The sequence below is a fragment of the Urtica dioica genome, chromosome 3 (genome assembly GCF_054948205.1).
Source record: "Urtica dioica subsp. dioica isolate 48M chromosome 3, U.dioica_male_clone48M_v1_H2, whole genome shotgun sequence".
Lineage (NCBI taxonomy): Eukaryota > Viridiplantae > Streptophyta > Magnoliopsida > Rosales > Urticaceae > Urtica > Urtica dioica.
Genome location: NC_142758.1, coordinates 47,661,574 through 47,684,072, shown reverse-complemented (window position 1 = coordinate 47,684,072; position 22,499 = coordinate 47,661,574). Strand labels below are relative to the sequence as shown.

Genomic DNA, 22,499 nt, shown 5'->3' with positions numbered 1-22,499 from the left:
TGGTGTGGATACTTGTTATAAGAGTAGTAAAACCCGTCTCAAAACTTGAGTGACAAGCATCTTTATTGTTTGGTAGAAATATTCCAAAATAGTGGGCTCAAATTTTTTTTTTTTGTGGGACTACTTAGAAACGATACTAATTAATTAGCAGTCTCATCTTTTCCCCTGGAAAATGACACTTTAATGCAAGGTACAAGAGATAAGATAAACACTACCAACATTATGATCAAGAAGAGGAAGAAGAAGAATTGAGTGACCAGACCATGACAAGGCCGTCGTCAGAGATAATTAATAATTACTAGTTAGAAAAATAGTGAGTGAGTCATTGGCTTTGCATTGCATGTGGTGGATTGTAGGGCCAATGAAAACTCGATATCATTAACCTTGGTTTTTCTAAATATTCAATGAAGTTAAAAAAGAATGAGAGACAGGCACAGCAATGGAATTTTGTACTTTTCTCTGGATCAATAAATAAATGAATAAAAATAAAAATTACCCACAAAATTAAACATCAGACAAACAAAGTAATGCTGTGTTATTGTTGTAATTGGATGTGGGGTTTTTTTTTTTTTTTTTTTTTTTTTTTTTGGGGTGATTGGTGGGATTTGGGGAACAACTCAACAAGAGCTGCCAAAATGGGTTTCACTTCATGGCGTGTCAAAGTCACCGCCGGCAAGTTTGACTACTAGACTCTTCCCCATATGCTTCTTTGCTATCACTACAACTAGTCTTTGGTCAATAATTCACCAAGATTGGATTGGAGTTGGACCATTTCTTTTTTAAATTATTATTGACCCACCAAACAAGAAAAGAGATACGGCAATATAAAACTATAATACAATTATGTGTAAATAGAATTTTTTCGGAATTCCCATTGGCAAGTACATGATAAGTTTTTTCATTAATTTTATTGTGTCTAAATTTATCAGCAGCTACTTTTTTAACTTTGATATACGAGTGTTATTATTGTTTTTTTAATTTACTTTTAGATATATATTAAGACTTACTATTTTCAAACTATTATTTGTTATTATGATATAATTGAAATATAAAATAAAGGGCATTGTAGCAAAATAGCCACTTTGAAACTATAGATTTTGTTTTTAGCCTATGTTTCATAACTTTTAGGGAAATAGTCAACGTGCTTAGGTGTCAATAATTAATAGACTAATTTGCCCTTTTACTTAATCAAATGGAAATAATGAATATATTTATATTAAATAATAGGCAATAATAATAGAAAATAACAGAAAATTTCAAAATTGTTATACGTGGCACGCTAATCTAGAACGACTCACCAAGATTGGCGTTACTGTTGAGAACCTGTCAACACAGATAATAAACGTAAATTACTGGAAATTATCTCATTCTTGAATGGAAATAAATGGAAATAACTGTAAATAAATCATTTGTAACAACACAGTCTGTACTATTTTTTTAAAAACCAGATCTGAGATCTGGGTTAAAAAAAAACCCAGATCTAGTTTCGAAATAAATGGAAATAATTGTAAATAATATACTACAGAAGCTTAATTGTAAGGTGCGCCTCCCATCGGGGAAGGCCGGGCCCAGGCTGCCCGGGCCTCCATCGCCGCCGCTCGCCTGCCAAACAGTCCCGGCGTCGCCGCCCAGGGCCGACACGACCATCCCAGCGCCCGGCTCGACCTGCGCGACTCCACCCAGGCCGCGCGCAGACAGCGCCGACGAGGGCCGGCGCACCTTCGCCCGGGCCCGCCTCGCCGAGCACGCCTCCACGCCGGTCGACTCGGCTCTCCCCGGCGCTCCTAGGCCGACGCCACCCGGTGCCGATCTCGCCGGGCGCAGCCACGCTCGGGTTGGAGAGAGAGAGAGAGAGAGAGAGAGAGAGAGAGAGAGAGAGAGAGAGAGAAAGAGAAAATGCCCAGAACCGATTTGTGGAGTGGCTGGAGAGAGAGAGTGAGAGAAAACGCACAGAACCGATTTGTGGAGTGGCTGGAGAGAGAGAGAGAGAGAGAGAGAGAGAGAGAGAGAGAGAGAGAGAGAGAGAGAGAGAGAAAACGTGGATAATGATTCAAAAGCAAAATAACTGCCTCCTACGTATCAGGAACAATTAACGCACAAAAAAAGAAAAAAAAAATATGCTAATTAAAAAACTGAGGACAAAAAAGTAAAACATAATTTGCCACCTATTACGTTTGGCTATTTCCCTAAAAAACTCCAAACATAGGCTAGATCCCAAACCTAACGTTTTAGGTGGCCTAGTTGCTTATAAAACTCTAAAATAAATAAATAAATAAATCTCTAATTGAAAGTTGCCTTTGTTTAAATTATCTCGTGTCTAAAAACATTGCTTGTGTCCATGCATGGTAAAAAAAAAATAGGAAAAATTGTACTATTTGAAAGTTATTAATTAGCAAAATAGTTAAAGTTTCAACTTTTCATGAAAGTAATCAAATTTACGTTTTCAAAATTTTTTTGACAATCAATATTAGATTTTTTGACGATTATTATAAACAATTTATCACTTAAAAAAATTAATTTTAGGGTCAATTTTTTTTTTTTGAAATTAAATTATTCAATATTTTGGCTATTTCAATAAATAAAAACAAACTTTGACTATTTTACAAATTCATAATTTTAAATTAGCTATTTAATTACATCACCCAAAAAAATATCCTCATTGTTAAAAGTTGTGAACTTAATTTATGTTATACCATTATTTTTTTTGCCTCTGACAAAAAAAAAAACACAAAACATAGATTAATATTTTGATAAAAATACTTTAATCTAAATATGCATTTAATAATAACTCTTCCAAATACAGAAAATGCCTTATTTAATATAAAATATAAGAGCAAATTAAAGAAAAGCATGAAATAAAATATATGTCTAAAGAGCCATTGGTGCATGAAACATTATATAGTTACAAAAATACAACATCTTATAAATTTGGATCATATATCATATATGCAGTATTATAATAATAATAATAATAATAATAATAATAATAATAATAATAATAATAAACATACACAGTAAGAGAACTGTGGTGACACATCGCATACAAATTGAAATTCAGAGGACACAAGTATATAATATGGTGTCCAAAATTTAAGGACATTTTGTCTTATAAAAAAAATTCCAATATAATAATAGGTTATTATTATATTATATCTTGACACGTGTGTCCGTGTCAATAGACTTTCAAACTTTAAGAACGAAACTTACTAGAAAAGGTAACGCTGAAATCAACGAGTAATAATAATAGAAAATTAGAAATGACAATTGACTACTCAGTGATGACATAGTGGATGACTTCACAAAAACAAAGACACCTATCGATACATGAATGAAGGTTTTTTTTCTCTCTAGGCTCTCTCGGTCTAAGAGTGTTTCCTTTCCCTTCACTGTGGTTTTTTCTTTCCCCTCTCTATGGATGAGATGATTGGGAAGCTTCAGGGGTTCTCCCTCGCCGGTGAAGATGAGGTGGTGAGCATTGAGGATGATCTGGTTCAGGCGGGTATGGCTGAGGTCAAATTCAGCCTCTTAGGGAAAATTCTCACGGTTAAGCCGGTACGGCTGAATTTCTTTAAAGACCTCTTCCATACTCTCTGGAATCCCTCTGGTTCCCTATCCATCTCCCAAATCTCACCAGACAAGTTCCTCTTTAATTTCTCCAATGCGTCGGACAAACAGAGGGTGCTCTCAAATGAACCTTGGCACTTTGATAAAGCGTTGCTCATCCTCAAGGAGCCCTCCCCTGACCCGGGAGGTGACGACGATTTCTGGTTCACCAGCCTCTGGCTTCAGATCCACGGTCTCCCGGTGTTTGCCATGACCAAGGCTATTGGTTCGTTCCTTGGTAACCAGGTGGGCCAGGTTCTCCACGTTGACAGTGACGGCAATAATCTCTGCTTTGGTCGTTACATCCGAGTCCGCATCCGTTTTGATGTTCGAACCCCCCTTCGACGAGGATCTAAAATCAAACTCGGGGGAGACGGTGAAACTCGCTGGGTCGATTTTAAATACGAGAAGTTACCACTCTTCTGCTTCAGATGTGGACTCTTATCGCACACTCTCCGCGATTGCTTGTCCCCGGAGTCAGACCCACTGCAAGCTCTGCCATATGGGCTCTTCCTCAATGGCTCCTCCCTCCGGCTTGCCTCTGGCCGCTCCCCAACCCAGCCTCGCCGGGGTCGGATGACTCCGCCCTCTCCCAACCCCGCCGTCACTCTGACGCCCCCATCCCCCATTGGCCACCACATCCCGCTGGTCCAGAATCCTTCGCCCCCAGAAATTCCGGCATCCTCATCTCCTGATCCCGTAAATCTCGCTGCCACGTCACCCAAACTTTCCCTCCCAACACACACCAGTTTGAATTCCCCCATTAAACCCGCCCCCAAAAATCTCGGTCTCACTCCTCCATCCCCTTTACCTCGCGATAATTTCCCTCCTGACCTCCCCTCTTATCGCCTCAACGATTCCAATCAAATCTGCTCTCTAAATGCCCTTCATTCTCTCTCCGAAAAATCTACTCCTATCCCTAACCCTACGGGTCAACCCCCTTCTAATGCGGCTAAAACTCTTTCCCAAACTTCCGCTGAGTTCCCTTCTGTCCAATTTCCCTTTATACCCCCAGGTCTTGAGTCTTCCATTCCTACCCTTAATGATATACCCATATCACACTTTCCCCACTCCCCGTCCCAAAGCCCTCCCTCACCAACTCCCAGTGTCATCCCCTCCAACTCGCCAGACCCTCCCCACCTAACCTCTCTCCATCCTCAAATACCCATCCTTCCCCATCCCTCCTCAACCCCTCTTCCCCTCCATAAGGACTCCCAAGCCTTCTCTGTGGGTCTCTCGTCCACAGACTTCCCTCTCCCAGCGAAAAAATGGAAGAAAGTGGCGAGGGAAGTGGGTAAGGTAAAGGCTTCTCGTTCCTTGACGGCCAAAGCTCAGAAACGCAAGCCATCGGGCGTCTCTCTTTCTACTGGTGAAAAGCTCAGGAAAACAGTGGATGATGCTTCCATCTCCACCCCAGGATCGGCGGCGACTGCCTCGCAGTCCCGCCGGGTCCAATGAATTGCCTGGCGTGGAATGCTCGGGGTTTGGGGAACCCCGAGTCATTCCTGAGACTCAAAGGCCTCCTCCAAGGTCTTTCCCCGGGTCTGGTCTTCCTTAGTGAGACTAGACTTCATGGCAAGCGTGCTCGTGATCTCGGGCCCAGGCTTGGTTTCCCTCACTCCCTCGCAGTGGACAGTCGTGGTCTGAGTGGGGGTCTTCTTCTCTTATGGCAAGCTGATTGGATTGTGGATGTTAAAAGCTACTCTCCTGGGCACATCGATTGTGTCATTACAGACCCGCTTGACCGCGTTTGGCGTCTTACGGGTTTCTACGGCCACCCTTGTCGGGATCAGCGTTCGCACTCCTGGGACCTCCTCCGACGCCTCTTCTCTCTCTCCTCTCTTCCTTGGTGCTGCTTTGGGGACTTCAACGAAATCCTTGACTATAGGGATAAAGTAGGGGGTTCTTCAAGACCAAGACCGAGCATGTTTGACTTCGGTATCTGCCTCGACGATTGTGGGCTCAGAGACCTCCCCTTCAGTGGGGCTCGGCTGACTTGGGATAATGGTCAGAGTGGTTCTTCTAATATCCGCGAGAGGTTAGACCACGTGGTGGCAAGCGATGCTTGGTCGGATCTCTTCTCGTTCTCCCAGGTGGCTCACCTGGGCTTCCACGGCTCTGACCACCGGGTCATTCAGGTCCTCCTGGACCCCAAGACAGTCTCCAGGGCCCCCGTTTCCACTGCCTTCAGATTCGAGCCTTGGTGGATTAAAGAGGATGGTTGTCTGGAGACAATTAAGCAAGCTTGGAACTCCGGCGACCAGTCGATCTCTGGAGACTCTTTGGCGGCTTGTCTCAAAAACTGTGGCGACTCTCTCCGGGGCTGGAGTCGCGAGAATTTTGGGATTATCCCCAAGCAAGTTCGTGCCACGGAGAAGTTGCTCTTCTCTCTCCAAAATGGGAGTCGGTCTGCTGCCAATGTCTCTCTCATCAGGGATACTGAGAAGTCCCTCTCCCGCTTGCTTGTTCTCGAAGAGCGCCACTGGAAACAACGCTCGAGGATAGATTGGCTGCGCTTTGGTGACGCTAACACAAAATTCTTCCACGCCAAGGCTCGGGGTCGTCGGAAAAAAAACTTCATCAAGGGGCTGGAGGATGATGGCGGGTCTTGGTTCGAGGATCGTGATAACATAGCCCGCCTCGCTGAAAATTACTTTTCCGACATCTTCAGCTCTTCCTCCCCTTCCACCGACAACCTGCTTGTCTTCGAGGATACGCCTATGGCCAGCCTTGATCTAGATAGCAGAACAGCCCTGGATATCCCTTTTTCTCCTGAAGAGGTAAAGCAAGCTCTCTTTGATATGGGTGCCGATAAATCCCCAGGCCCGGATGGCTTCCACCCAGCTTTCTTTCAGAATGCGTGGAGTATTGTTGGTCCCAGGGTCTCCGAGGTGTGCCTGGCAGTCCTCAATAATGGTGCTTCGGTCAGCCCCTTTAACCATACTACGATCACCTTGGTCCCTAAAGTGAAGATGCCAAGGAACTTAAAAGACTACCGTCCAATCAGTCTCTGCAATGTGACGTACAAGATCATCACGAAGACCCTCGCTAACAGATTGAAGCATTTCCTCGAACCCATCATCTCTCCGACTCAGAGTGCCTTCGTCCCGGGTCGCCTTATCACGGACAACATTATCGTGGCCTTCGAAACTCTACACTCGATGTCTCGTCGGAAGAAAGGTAATAGAGGCTGGTCTTGTATGAAGTTGGACATGAGCAAAGCTTTCGACCGCGTAGAATGGTGTTTCATCGATACGATGCTTCGGAGGCTCGGTTTCAGTGACAAGTGGAGGCATTTGGTTATGGATTGTATCTCGACCCCGACGTACTCATTCAATATTAATGGCGAAGTTGTTGGCAATGTTACTCCTTCCCGAGGGATTAGACAAGGTTGTCCTCTCTCTCCCTACCTCTTTCTCATCTGTGCTGAGGGTTTCTCTTCTCTTATCCGGGGCTCGACTATGGCCAAGCAGTTAACGGGTTTCGCTAGTGGACCAAGGGGCCCTCGGATTGATCACCTTTTTTTCGCGGACGACTCCCTTATTTTCTGCCGAGCCAGAGTTTCTGACCTCCAGACCTTGAAAAGGGTGTTGAGGAGCTACGCAGAGGCTTCGGGGCAGATTATTAATTTCCAGAAATCCAGCATCCGGTTCAGCCCCAATGTCTCCTGGGAGGACAGGAAATCCCTCAGTGACTTCATGGGCATCCCTGAATCAGCCCTGCTTGACTCCTACCTTGGTCTCCCTCAATTCGTTGGCCGTCGAAAAAAGATTGTCTTTCAAGGGGTCTGTGACAAAGTGCGTTCCCGCCTTTCTTCTTGGAAGAGTCGGATGTTCTCTCAAGCCGGTCGCGAAACTCTGATTAAAGCAGTGGCTCTTGCGCTCCCCACTTATGCCATGAGTGTTTTTCGTGTCCCTGTTTCCCTTTGCTCGGAGATGGAGGCACTTATGGCCCGGTTTTGGTGGGGTGGGGACCCTGATAACCGGAAAATCCACTGGGCATCCTGGGATAAACTCTGCCTCCCGAAACTTGATGGTGGGCTCGGGTTTCGTGACCTTGGTCGTTTTAATCAGGCTCTCTTGGCTAAGCAGGGCTGGCGCATCATATCTCGACCCTCCTCGCTCGCCGCTAAGGTACTAAAGGCTAAATACTTTCATGCTGACTCGTTTATGTCTACTCGAGTTAAATCAGGGGCTTCTTATCTCTGGAGGTCCATCTTGTGGGGACGAGAGGCTCTCGATAAAGGCCTCCGTTGGCAGATTAAAGATGGCGCGAATACTCGGGCCTTCTCCGACAAATGGCTCCCGCGAGAACCCAGCCTCTCAGTTCTGACCTCTCCTCCGCCGATCCATGCCAACCTCCGAGTCTCTGAGCTTATCCACCCCAACTTGCGCACTTGGAATGAAGGCCTGGTGAAGGAGATCTTTTGGCCACCAGATGTTGAGTCGATCCTCTCCATCCCCTTAGGCCTCCATTCTGCCCCGGACTCCCTCCTCTGGCACTACGACCGCTCGGGAGAATACACTGTTAAATCAGGTTACCGGCTGCTCACGTCGTCCTCGTCCGAGACCTCTTCTTCCTCTCCGGCCACGAATTTCTGGAAGTCCCTTTGGCATCTCCCCATTCTCCCGAAGATTAAAATCTTTATGTGGCGGCTTGTTAACGACGCTCTCCCGACCTTTGAAGGCCTTGCCCGCAAGCACGTCCCTGTTCCGCGCTCCTGCCCTCGTTGTGGTGCCTTCGAATCCTCTGAGCACATCTTCTTCCTCTGCCCTCCTGTCAGGAAAATGTGGCGGCTTTCCACTATCGGTGATCGTCTTCAGAGGTACCACCTAGTTGGCTTCGAGAATCTTTTGAAATCCCTTTGGTCAGAGCTAGCCGGAGATGAACGTCCCCAAGTCGCCACCATATGCTTTCTCATTTGGAAGTCCAGAAATGACCTCGTGTACAGCTCCACCTCCACCACCATCGCTGACATTCCGGAATTGGCTAGCTCCTGGGTCCATGAGTTCCAAGCTGCAACAAGGCCCGCTTCACCCAGAAAGCCCCGTGCAAAACCGGGCTGGACGCCGCCTAATGCTGGAAAACTGAAGATGAATGTGGACGCTTCGATTTCTAAAGATGGCCGGGGATCCGGGTTTGGGGGTGTAATCAGAGATGCTACGGGGTCCTTTATTGGTGCTTTTTGCAGCCGTGTTCCTGTGACCCATGATCCTCTCGTCGCCGAATGTCTTGCTCTCCGTGAAGGCCTTTTGTTTGCCAAAACCCAAGGTATTTCTGTGGATGTGGTGGAAAGCGACAACCAATCCCTGGTTAACGCTATCCATTCTCGGAATCCCCCGCTCCTCATCAAACCCCTCATCACCGACCTTCGCCTTCTCCTCGCCGACGCTGGAGACTGCTCGAGTTTTTTCATCCCTCGCACGGGGAATGAAGTGGCTCACACTCTAGCGCGTTTGTCTTTTTCTTTTTCCAACGCTGTTTGTTGGCTTTTCGATTGTCCGCCCTGTATTAAACATGTTCTAGCTTCCGATTTGGTTGCTAAAGATTAATGAAAAGGCACTCTCGATTCAAAAAAAAAAAAAAAAAAAAAAAAAAACAAAGACACCTTCCTTTCAATCACATTCACTACGTATTTACATGCCACGGGAATGACACTATATTAGGATGGTATTATATGATTATGAATATAAAAATCATCCCATCACATTTCTTAAAATCTAGATCTCCAATAATTGGTGAATTTAACTTCTTAATCTAGTGAAATTTAATAAAATTTTGTGAAAGATATGGTGATTATAGCTTGAGAAGTATAATTTCTTACATTCTTTTTTTATATAAGTATTTCAAGAGATGATAATTGAGTTTTTGGATTTCACTAAAATTTTAAAATGAATATTAGTTTTATCGAGACATTTTAAATGGTCAATTGCTCAGACTCTTTTTTTTTTTATGAGAAATATAATTTATGTATAAAAATACTGTACGTTGAAGAATAAAAACTCTATCAATAATAGAATATCTAGCAATTAAATAAATTAATTGTCCATAAAAAAAAGCGACACCAGCAACAAAGAAAGAAGACCCATCAAAGAAAAGTGCACTATAGACTGCAGACCACATTAACGGTCGAAGATATATATATATATATATATATATATATATATATATATATATATATATATATATATATATATATATATATGTATTATGAGCGATTCAAAGTGATTTGCCCATAATTATACTACCACTTTATTCTTGAAAGATAGATAAAAGCTAAATACATGAGATAAATTAAACCTAAACTCGATAAAAAAGAAAATTGACTCTCTAAAACATGAAACTTCATCTTTTGCATCCGACTCATAAACTGGAGAGATTTCCATCAAAGTCACAAATTCGGCTCCAAATTGCAAATGAGTCACGACGAAAAAAGGTGTTGCATAGATGTCACTTTTATAAAAAAAAATAGGACCAAAATACCCTTACGCAGATTTCAAAGTAGACTCGCAGTCAAATATTTCGAAAAAAAAGTAGACTCACAGAAGAAATTACAAAAAGTAGACTCGCAATCAAATATTTCGGAAAAAAAAATAGACTCACAGAACAAATTACAAAAAGTAGACTCGCAGTCAAATATTTCAAAAAAAAAAGTAGACTCCTTTCGAACACGAGACCGCCGTCGCTGCTTCCGAGCAGGACGTCCATCGCCATTGCGTTCCCGGCCAGCATCACGCTCGCCGCCGCCGCCGCCACTCCGACGTCCCTCAGGGACGCCTTCACGGCCGAGCACGGCTTCGTCGCCGCCTCCTCCTCGCGATTCTTAGATCTAGATCTAAGAATCGCGTCGGATTCCGGGTTCACGCTCGACGAAGTCGCACGGTTCTGCAGATCCACTCCATCTCCGACCACCGCCGCCTTCGCTCGCACCCCTGGACGCTCCGGCGCGACTCGGCCGCCAGCCTCTTTCTCCGGCGGGCTGGTTTGCGCGGTCTGCAGAACCCGCTCCACCATCCTCGTGAGTTGAGCGAATTTTACGTTCGAATCGCGCTGAATCTCATCGAATCTCCGCCGGAACCAGCCTCTTTTGTAGGTGAGGGTAATTTAGACTTTCTATAGGTGACAAAAATGCAAATAAGTGATACGGATGCAATTTTAGCAAATAAGTGACACAAATGCAAGAAATGGCTGAAGTTGTGACTTCAGCCGCAAATGCTGAGATGTAGGCAGTCTTTGCTTCTTTGAAATAGAAGTTGTCTTCAAAGTCATAAAAAAATTCAGTGATAAATTATGCGAAAATTTAGATGATAGCATCAATGTCGATGCGATTGGAATAACCTGTGACCACGGTCAGAGTGAAGCATCGACATCTTACCGTTTGAAAATTATAAATTTTTGTTTTGACACAATTTTGTTGGGCCAGATATGCACGGAAAATACAAAATTAGAACATTAGCCTTTAGAAAGCCCAATAAAAATAGAAATGTTTTTTATTTTATTTTATTACAATTATCAAACCGACAGTTTAGCCGGCTAAGTTCGTTATTATCGTTGTTTGATTAAAATAAAACCAAATCGTCAGCCAAAATCACGCTCACTAACCAACCATGAAACAATCATCACCCTGGCCCCGCAGATCCGACGGCTGTCCCTTCCCCTTCCTTCCCTCGCGGAAGATCAACGGCCGAAATCACCCGCCTCGTCCTCCGCCGCCGGAGGTCCGAGACTTCTCGTCCCTCCCGTACGACGTCGTCGCGAGGATCGCCTCGTCGTTCGGCGCGGCGGACCTCCGGGCGGCGTCGCTGGTCTGCCGGTCGTGGCGCGAAGCCCTCCGGTCGCTCGCGGAGGCGATGGCTCTTCTTCTGCAAGGGAAGAGGCTCAAGCACGGTCGCGGCGGCGTTAAGACCGACCTCCAAAAGGCGCTGATTTCGTTCCTCGGAGGCGCTCGGCGAGGCTCGTCCATGGCGATGGTCGACGCTGGTCTGCTCTATTGGCAGACCGGACGGAAGGAAGAAGCCGTCGCGATGTACCGGAGAGCCGCCGCGATCGGCGATCCCGCCGGCCAGTTCAATTTGGGCGTTTCTTGCTTGCAAGGTATAGCGAAACCCACTGAGTTTTTTTACTGAGTTGTGAAGATTCTAATTTAGGTTTTGTAATTAACTGTTCAGTTGTTTCAACTTTTAACAATTTGAAGAATCTAAGGTCAACTATCATTTTGTGTTGATGCTTTGAACGGTACTGACAGTTCTGATTAGCATCGTATCGTCTAGTTAGTATATCAATTTTGAAGAATCTATGGTCAGGTATCTTTTGTGTTCATAGTTTGTACATTACAGACAGGTCTGATTAACATCGTCTAGTTAGTATAACAATCAATTTGGAGAATCTGTGGTCAAGTATCTACTGTGTTCATTTCATAATTTATACAGTACAGACAGCTCTAATTCTGATTATCATCGTCTAGTTAGTATAACAATTTGAAGAATCTATGGTGAAGAATCTGATTAGCTTCGTCTAGTTAGATTAACAATTTGAACAATCTATGATCAAGAATCTGATTAGCAACGTCTAGTTCGTTTAACAAGTTGAAGAATCTGTGGTGGTCAAGTATCTATTGTGTTCATCTCATAGTTTATACAGCACAGACAGCTCTGATTAGCATCGTCTAGTTTGTTTAACAGTTTGGAGATTCTATGGTCAAGAACCTGATTAGCATCGTCGAGTTAGTTTAACCATTTGAAGAATCTAAGGTCAACTATGTGTCCATAGAATACCTTATACGGTACAGACAGTTCTGATTAGCATCGTCTAATTAGTTGAACAATTTGAAGAATCTTCGGTCAATTATATTGTGTTAATTCCATAGTTTATACAGCACAGACAGCTCGATCAGCATCGTCTGGTTAGTTTGACAAATTGAAGAATCTAAGGTCAACTCAATTTTTTTTTCTTCTGTTTGTAGTTTATATACAGTACAGACAGTTCTGATTAGCGTCGTCGTATCTGTGTGTAGCTGAACCGCCAAATCCTAGAGAAGCAATCAGATGGCTGTACAAATCAGCCATGTCCGGTCACGTCCGCGCTCAATACCAACTCGCGCTTTCTCTGCACCGAGGCCACGGGGTCGAAATCAATATGGAAGAAGCCGTACGAAAAACGAATCTCTTTTTTTCGGTCGTTTTATCCAGAAATCAGTGATGTTGTGAATCTTTAAGAACAAAGCTGGTTTCTGACGAATTATTGTTGCTTGCTCTGAAAACAGGCCCGATGGTATTTGAAAGCCGCGGAGGGTGGGTATCTTCGTGCTATGTATAATGTTTCTCTCTGCTATTCAGTCGGTGAAGGCTTTTCGCGGAATCACCGGTTAGCCAAGAAATGGATGAAGCGCGCCGCGGATCGAGGTCATACCAGAGCTCAAGCTGAGCATGGGATTACTCTCTTTTCTGTAAGCTTTGTTTTTTTTTTTTTAATATAATTATTTATTTATTTATTTGTTTTTTAGTTAGCATTGCGATAAGAACCTTGTATGGTGTGAATGCTTGTTATATTGGTGACTGAGAGATTCATCCCATAACTTCCCCGGCTGTTTTGATTCTGAGTCGAATATTATCTTAGTGAGAAGCATTTCAAAGGATAAATGTGCTATTTCCCTCTAAGATTCGCTAAACCCCGATCTTCGGTTAATTAGTAAAACGGCTTAGCCCGAGTTTTTTTTTTTTTTTTTTGGACAGGAAGGAGAAATGCTAAAAGCATTCGTGTACCTGGAACTAGCGAGCCGTGGCGGTGAAACAACCGGAACCCATGTGAAGAACGTGATTCTCCAGAAACTGTCGGGACCGTCGCGTGACCGGGCTCGCCTACTCGCCGATACCTGGCGGGCTTCTTGAGCTTCTTGTTTTCCTTTCATGGTAACATCATATACTAACTAAATATAAACATAATTCAGACTCTTGTTTTCTTGTTTATTGTACCCAAGCAAAATCTGCTGGGCTATTTGTTTCTAGTTCTACACACAGTGAAAAAAATATATCTTCTCCGTTTTCTCTTCTTAATCTTAATAAAGTCCCACTTTTGTCTTCATGTGCAGAGGTATGATGAAATTGTGCGCTTTTCGGCCACGGTTCTGGTTTGAAGAATCAGTTCACGCAGAGCAGATATGGTTTCAGTAAGGCTTCTTTGTACTTCAACCAAATCAATTTACTGGCATTGTCCAACTTCTTTTAGTGTATTATCTTCTGGGTTCATAGGAAGATGTAGAATCTAACAACCCCAGTTGATTGAGGAATGTCATACCTTCGAACAGTAATGGCTTTATACACCAGTCTCATCTTATTCCAAAACAACAGAGCAGATCTGAATATGTCCGGAAATTACGACGAAATCACCTTGTTCCTGATATTTACTTTTTATATGCGTGTCTATATAATATATATACATTGAAATTGAAAGCCATAAGTTATCACCAAAAAAAAAAAAAACATACACAAGGCAACTTTGTTTAAGGGGATAGCTGATCTTAGAGTTGGAGGGGAAAAAAAAGATTACATTCTGTAATTTCCTTTATACTAATAATAATAATAAATAAATAAAAACCCACTCTACAAACCAGAAGCTACAACATGTGATGTGAGGTATATAGTAAATAGTATATGGTAAAACAAATAAAAAGCTCAACCAAACTGTGCATATTTTTTTTTACCTCCTAAACTACTATGTTCTCCTCCTAAGATGGGATAAAGAAAGAAGGTGAATCAGGGCACGAAGGAAAACCTCTGAGAATGGCCCGGGGGTTGGTGATAGAGGTTGAGATGGTAAATGGCCTTGGGCACGAGCTCCTTGAGCCTCGGGTGCTGCGAGACCACGGCCCGGTCAACGCCCTCGAGCGCGGTCAACACCCGGGGCTGGTCTAGCCCGTCCGCATCTCCGCCGGAGTGCAGCGCGAGGCAGCAGAGCAGAACCGTCCCGTGGAGCACCGCCCCGGGCTCTCCGCTCCGCAGCAGCCTCAGCGTCGGAGCAACGCCCCCGAGCTCCACCACCGCCCTCGAGTGCTCGCTCCGGAGGAAATTCTCGGGCCCCACGAACTTCCCGAGCGCCTCCGCGGCCTCGACTCCTGCGGGTCCCCCGAGGCTCCGCACGAGCGGCGCGATCACTTTCGGGCTCTCCCTCGCCGGAAACGTCCTCGCCAGCGACCCGAGCGACCTTATCGCCGGGACCCGCAGCTCCGTCCCGTCGTCGTCCTCGCTGGCGAGCCGGACGAGCTGTTCCACGGCGGCCTTGGCCGCGTGGGAGTTCGTCTTGAACGCCGAGCGTCGGAGATCCGCGTCCGATTCGGCGGCGGCGGCGATCTCCGCGATCGCCATCAGACAGTTGAACCGTAAATCCCCGGACTCGCTTCCGACCATGTTGGCGAGGCAGAGGAGACCTTTGGTCTCGGCGATTTTTTGGCTGTTTCCGGGGCTGCCTCGGGAGAGCTTCCACAGCGCCTCCGCGCACGCGAGCTTCAGAGCTTCCTTGACCTCCGGCGGCTCGTTCTCTCTCTCCCGCCGGTTGATTCCGCTCCCGGAATTCTGGTACTCTTTCACGATCGAGTGGATGCTCGGGATCACCGTCGGATCGTTGTTGCTCTCGAACGAGAGGAGCGTGACGAGCGGTCGGATCGCGTTCTCCGTCGCGAAATCCTCTCTGGCGTCGGAGTCGTTCTCGGCCATCCTCGCGACGAGCCTCGCGGCCTCGGTTTGGACTCTCGCCGGAGAGTTCGCGAGGACGTTGACGATCGCGGTGACGCCGGAATCCTCCACGATCGCGTGGACCCTCGCGCGGTCGTTCGCCAGGTGGCGGAGCGCCACCGCGGCGGCGATCTTGGCCTCCGGCGGCGACGAGGGGTCTTTCAGGGGCTTGAGGAGCGGAGAGACTCCGTTCTCTTCCACGATGATTTTCTTGTTCCGGTCGTTGTCTTGGGCGAGCGAGGCGAGCTGGTTCGTGGCGTCGACTCGCTCGGAGACGGAATTGCTCATCTGCACGGCGGCGATGGAGGACCAGACCCAGGAGATGATCGGATCATTGCTCGCGATCGGAGGGAGAGACACGATCCCTCCGCCGCCGTCTCCGTCGAATATTCCGACCAGCCACTTCAGATCGCCGACGGAGGATTCGAGAAGACTGAAGACCTTGCGGAAATCGGCGCCGCCGGTGATCCTCACCACGCGGCGGAGGAAGAAGCTTCTGTTCTTGCCGCACCTCCGGGAGAGGTTCAGAGCCCGCTCGAGGTTCCTCGAGACCTCCGCCGCCACGCGGCGGATCGGGCGGTCGTAGAGCGGCGGCGACGACGGTACGGCGGCGATTCGGACCATGTGTCGGAGCATCTGGAGAATCCGGTCGACGTGTTTTCCGATCTCGGAGAACTCGAGCTTGAAGGACTCCGCTTCGTTCACCGCCGCTCGGACTCTCTCCGCCACCATGATCGGATACGAGAGCTCGTCCTCGATTCGCTTCCTCTCGGGAAGGTCCTCCGGCGAGGAAGGTGACATCGGAGAAATTTGAAGCTCAGTTTGTGTGACGAGTCTTCTTCGCTATCAGTCAAACATTCGAAGTCGTAAGCGAATTCTTGTTTTTGTTTACGGGATTCGATGTCTCGCGTTTCAGTTATTTCATTCTCTTTCTCTCTCTCTCTCTCGCATGTTTTTGTGTCCGTATTAATTTATTATTGAAACACAACAAAAATACCTCCGCTGTTTATTATTATTATTATTATTATTTATCTTGGACTATACATTATGCCAGTTTAGGGACAGAGAAAATATCTAAAGAATTATAAAAATACCAAATATAATGTTTTTAAAATAATAATTTATTTGATCACTTTTAAATTTAAAATATCTTTATTTTATACTATTTTCTTATCTTATTTAATTATTTTATTTTTTCTGTATTTTTTTAGATGACGTTGAACATGTATTTTTTAAGTAATATTTATCAAATTAGCTCTTAGAAAATACTATAATATATATATATATATATATATATCAATATATTTAATTTTATTAAAAAAAGGGAATATATCCTTTTATTACTTACTTTATTAGATGATATATACAAATTTTAAGTTTATATAGAAGAAACACGACTATATAACTTATATGATAAAATAAATAAAAACCGAAAGGGTTAAGATGTTTATTCGTATTATTTAGAGATATAGGAAAGTTCGATGAGCCTTCGTTGACGCGTGGGTGAGGCTTTAGAGTGTTAGCGACTCTAGAAAGAACTTTTACAAGAGCATCTCCTCCAATCATTGAGAAACTCAAATTTTATAAATGAAGTTAAAGTTTTTCGATAATAAAAACACTAAGACTTTAAAACTTTATATTTCAGGTAATTTTGACACCAAATGAATAGTGTTATACCAAATTTAATATAATATTATTTAGGGTCGGCTAAAGAACTAGTCAAAATGACACTCCTACTTTAAAATTATAGTCAAACTATTAACATATTTAGGAAAATAGCCAATTTTTCATGACAACATTCCAATATTCCAATTATACCCTTAGGTCAATATTATTAACTATCATAGTAAATAATATTATCTATAACAAAAAAATTAGTAAATCTAATTAACAATAACAAAAACTATATTAAATCTTATTTGTCGTAACAAGAATAATAGTAAATCTTATTTACCGTAACAAGAACAATAGTAAATATTATTTACCATAACAAGAAAACAATAAATTTTATTTACCGTAATAAGAACAACAGTAAATATTATTTACCGTAACAAGAACAAAAGTAAATTTTATTTACCGTAACATTTTGTAGTTAATCTAACAGGAAAAGTATCAGAGATGAGGACTTGGTTAATCTAAAAGTAAATACGATTTACTAATTATTTCCGTGAACAATCGAGGACTAACAATCCGACAGTAAATCATATTAACCATTGAGTAAATCATTCGTTTCTATGGTAAATATGACTAGTTAATCTAACAGTAAATACGATTTACTATATTTCCTTGAACAATCGAGGACTACAAATCCGACAGTAAATCATATTAACCATTGCGTAAATCATTCGTTTCTATGGTAAATATAACAGTAAATCCGATTTATTTAGACTCGGAGTTCAACAAGCTGGTCCATTATAGTAGATACTTATTTCTGTTACTTAATATATTTTTTAATAGTGATAATACAAAATTTGTTGTTAAAAAAAAAAAAAAAAAAAAGATTTTTACTCAAGGTGGGGAAAAAGAGTTGAACGAACGAAACCAACCAACTCTTCAAGAAAGAGCTAAAACAAACACAGCGACGGAGATCTCAAGAAACCAAACAAAAATAAAAACACCATCATAAGAAGAGTTTTAAACATCAACAACAACACCATTCATCTACAAATTCAAAACTCGAGAACTCCAAATCCCGAAATCAATCCAATCAACGCAATGCTTCAGTAGCAATTCCACTACCGAATAATCCCCATTTGAATGACAACGACACAATCATCATCAAAGCATTCAATGTCGTCAGTGAATCGAGCCTTCGAATCGTCGGTTCGGCGACGCGGAGAGATCTGAACGTGAAGACGCCGGCGGAACTTCGGCAGAGAGCGGCGGTTGGATTGGATGGATCACTGTTCACGGAAATTCTGAGATGTGCCACGTCGATCACGGCAGCGTTTCCAAGATCGGCCGTGCCAGCGGATCGGATCGATGAAGCTGTCTCTGTTGTTGAGCAGTGTTCGTCAGAGCTGCGTTCTGTTGCTGGAGGTTTCGACGGCGGTCGGAGCGAGCGCCGTCAGAGCGACGAGGGAAACGGCGGCGGCTTTGGCGGCGGAGTGGCGGAGGAAGATGGACGCGGCGGACGAGGACAAAAGCTTGCGATGGGAGGAGAATCGCCATTGCAGCTCCAACGATGGTGCGATCCGTGTCCGGCCGGAACGATGGAGAACGAAGACATCATTGCAGCTCATGGAATGTGGCCGGAGGGTTCGAAGATAGGGTTCAGATCTGGTTTCGTTGGATCTCGCTTTTTCATTTTGGTTTGGTCCTTGTTTCGTATCAGATAAAAGAAAGGGAATGACATTTTCGGAATTCTAATCAATATTGGCTACTTCCCTAAATTAATTAATAGTTTGGCTATTATTTTAATGTTACTCTTATTAAAAGGCTAGATACTAACAAATCTCTATTATTTATTTGTCGTGAAGATTATAGCGAATATTTAAATATTATTATAATTTAATTTATTCATAATTTTTAATTAAAAGTGCATATTTTAATTAATCTAAGTTTAATCAATTTATTTTTTTTAGTTTGAAGTTTTGTTTATAATCCAAATTAATTTCTTCAATACCACTTTAATTAAGTCAATAATTTTAAAAAAATTATAGATATTATTACTACAAAAGTCTTAACATTACAATAAATACTAATACAAAGATTAAAGATAGAAGTGCTCATTTTGCACTACGTGATGCATTGATAGATCATTTGTAAAATGAGTATACGAATAAAAACTAATTCAATTAGTAATGTGTAATTTTCATATTTATGTCTTTTATAATGGTGTATTTTTTTTATTTCCTAAAAAATATTGTATTATTTATGTAATGAAATTTATTAATTTTCACTTTTATTAATTACATTTTTTATTTTTAAATAATTTATTATTGATAAATAAAATACAATTATATTTTTATATATCTAATTAGCCATTACAAATAACTATTGAGACTCAGCGAGAATTGCTTTGTATTTGTTAGTCAGCTTAGTCAGCGTTGGTCGTTGGTCAGCGTTGATATTCAGCGTTTTAACTTTCCTGTGTTGTTTTACTTTTTTAACCTTGCTTGTTATTTGCAAGTGATGGTTTTTTTGTCTTTTCGGTATAATAGTTACCGTTAGGCTTTATATAAGCCTTGTAATCCTTTCTTTCAAATTAATAAAAAGTTTTTCGAGGTTTTCTTTTCTTCGACTCTTCTCTCTGAAGTTCGATCCCCAAACCCTAAATCTCCGATTCAGATCTTGAAATGGTATCAGAGCGACTTTCGCTTCTCTGAGACTGATCGGAAATCCTGTGCATCATCTTCCTCTCTCCTTGATTTCTTTCTTGTTCTGCGACAATGTCAACTGAAGAATCAATGACCGAAGAGATGTCGGCGATTAGGAATGCTGTGAAGAAAACTTCGAGCGATGAGATCATTGATCCCTATTTTCTGCATCATTCAGATTCCTCGGGGATGATCTTGGTTACTCAACCAATGAATGGTGAGAATTACCATTCTTGGAGTCGATCGATGAAAATGGCGCTCTCTATCAAGAACAAACTCGGATTCATCGATGGATCGCTAGACAAGCCAGATGGATCGAATTTTGGTCTTCTCAATGCCTGGCAAAGGAACAATAACATCGTCATATCTTGGATTCTCAATTGCTGCACCAAAGAAATCGCATCGAGCATCGTCATCAGCGATTCAGCAACTGATGTGTGGAAGGATCTTCAAGAGAGGTATGAGCAGAGCAATGACCCTAGGATCTTTGAGCTTAGGCAAGAAATCATGAACCTCGTCCAAGATCAGAGTTCTGTTGGCGTATACTATACAAAACTCAAGACTCTTTGGGAGGAACTGAGTGTCTACAAGCCGCCGTGTGCCTGTTCGTGTGGAGGATCGAAGGATCTACTCAATTTCATGCAAAATGAGTATGTGATGAAATTTCTGATGGGATTGAACGACTCTTTCAACACTGTCCGAGGCCAGATCCTTCTTCTTGATCCTTTACCGCCAATCAATAAGGTCTTTTCCATGGTGTGCCAATATGAGAAGCAGAGGTCGGTGAGCCACAACAATCTGACTCACCAAGACCAATCCAATTCTGTGGCGATGGCTCTCAATGATCAGAAGAAACCTAACAACAAGAAGGAGCGGCTCTTTTGTACACACTGCAAGATGACCAACCACACTGCAGATAAGTGTTTCAAGCTCCATGGATATCCTCCGGGATACAAACCCAAGGGAAGGAACCAGGCGAACGTGGCTGCAAGTGGAACTGATGGAAAGCAAGAATCAAGTGGAGGCACAATGGCAAATCTGACAAATGATCAGATCCACCAAATCATCAACATGCTCTCAAATCAGATCACCACTCCAGCGCCACCAGAAGGTCACATAGACATCAACATGACGTCTTTCCATACAGGTTCTTGCTGTTTAAATAAGGGATCAGGTTGTATTGCTCTCTCTAATCTCAATTGGATAGTTGATTCAGGAGCCACACGCCATGTATGTGTGAATAGGAATTTTTTCTCTAGTATGAAAATCTTGAAGACCTCTACTGTTACTTTGCCTAATCACACAGTGATTCCTGTACATTATTATGGTGATGTTGTAGTCAACATGAATCTGATGCTCAAAGATGTTTTGTTTATTCCTGATTTCAAGTTTAATTTGATTTCAGTACATTCTTTGACATCAGATTCTACTGTGATGGTGACCTTTACAAAAAGTGAATTCATTGTACAGGATATGGTGACGAAGAGGATGATTGGCAAGGGTGAAGAACATGAGGGGCTCTATGTGCTGAGGAATGATCAAGCTACTCATGTCAGCAATGTTACAGCTCATACTTGGCACAATAGGCTCGGCCATCTCTCATACAAGAGATTGGAATCCCTGAAACCTAAGCTTTCTTATACTCTTTCTGATAAAAATAATCCTTGTCATATATGCCCTTTAGCTAAGCAACGTAGACTACCTTTTACCTCTAACAATCATCTGTCTGACAAGAACTTTGACCTTATCCACTGTGATGTGTGGGGACCATATTCTGTTACCTCACACTCAGGATATAGATTCTTTCTCACTCTTGTTGATGATTGTAGTAGGTTTTGTTGGGTTTACCTCATGAGAAATAAAATAAATGTTCATTACCTGATTCCTAAGTTTTGTGCTATGGTCAAAAACCAATTCTCCTGTACTATAAAACAGTTTAGATCAGATAATGCCAAGGAATTAGTTTTTGCAGATTTTTTCTCCAAGCATGGGATTCTACACCAATACTCTTGTGTAGAAACCCCTCAGCAAAATTCGGTGGTGGAGCGCAAGCATCAACATATCCTCAATGTGTCAAGAGCCCTGTATTTCCAAGCTCAAATTCCAATTGAATATTGGTCAGAGTGTGTTATGACGGCAGTATACCTCATCAACAGGACACCAACCCCTTTACTCTCCAATAAATGTCCTTTTAACATTTTATTTGGAAAAGATGTTATCAGAGCGATCTTCCGCATTCGATTTCTAGGTTATGGAGAAATCCACTTCGTCCTCCCCGATTTCCTCGACGATCGGAAAAGATCTCCGACGCGAGCCCGGTGGAATTTCACGAAGGTCAATTTCCTTTTATCTCCAAGTATTCCGGTTATTTAGCGCCTCTTTTTCTCGATTTCAAGTTCTTCTCACCATCGCTTCATCGACGGAAGAAGCTTCATCGACAGAGCGCATTGGAAGTTCGGAGTATTTTTTATCAAGATTCTAGTCCGGCGAATTCAAACCGTGTCATCAACAAGAATCTCTTGCCGGTGAGTCCTACCGTGTCATCTATCAAGATTCTTGCCAAGGAATTTCAAGCCGTTTCATCAACAAGAATCTATTTCCGGCGATTCAAGCCGTGTTAACTTTCAAGATCTTCCTCCGGCGAGTCCCACCATGCCAATATGATCAAGATTATACTCCGGCAAGTTTTGTCGAGTCAAGACCCTTCTCCGGTGAGTCCCCGCCGTGTCAAAGCCGTCAACAGCTCCTCCGATCTCTCTCTGCGAGCCATCCATGGCCAACGAAGAGAAATCTGCCTCTGGCTCGAGTTTCAAGAGAAGAATGATCGAGAAAAAAAAATCAGAAAAATGTC

The 22,499-nt window shown here is 43.1% G+C and overlaps 3 protein-coding genes across 3 annotated transcripts; 2 read left to right on the top strand and 1 right to left on the bottom strand.

Annotated features, from left to right (window-relative positions):
• The first annotated feature begins 11,143 nt into the window (after positions 1-11,143).
• Positions 11,144-14,046, top strand: LOC149403279 (F-box family protein). Its single transcript, XM_089609239.1, has 5 exons — positions 11,144-11,697; positions 12,617-12,750; positions 12,866-13,048; positions 13,335-13,511; positions 13,691-14,046. The coding sequence occupies exons 1-4, from the start codon at positions 11,211-11,213 to the stop codon at positions 13,488-13,490; spliced, it is 960 nt and encodes a 319-aa protein (XP_089465365.1). The 5' UTR covers positions 11,144-11,210; the 3' UTR covers positions 13,491-13,511; positions 13,691-14,046.
• Positions 14,047-14,096: 50 nt separating this feature from the next.
• LOC149403278 (uncharacterized) lies at positions 14,097-16,347 on the bottom strand. Its single transcript, XM_089609238.1, has one exon. The coding sequence runs from the start codon at positions 16,128-16,130 to the stop codon at positions 14,355-14,357; it is 1,776 nt and encodes a 591-aa protein (XP_089465364.1). The 5' UTR covers positions 16,131-16,347; the 3' UTR covers positions 14,097-14,354.
• Positions 16,348-19,720: 3,373 nt separating this feature from the next.
• On the top strand, positions 19,721-22,269 carry LOC149403277 (uncharacterized). Its single transcript, XM_089608667.1, has 5 exons — positions 19,721-20,795; positions 20,955-21,013; positions 21,119-21,199; positions 21,584-21,982; positions 22,045-22,269. Exons 1-5 carry the CDS (start codon positions 19,721-19,723, stop codon positions 22,267-22,269), a joined length of 1,839 nt encoding a protein of 612 aa, XP_089464793.1.
• Positions 22,270-22,499: the final 230 nt, after the last annotated feature.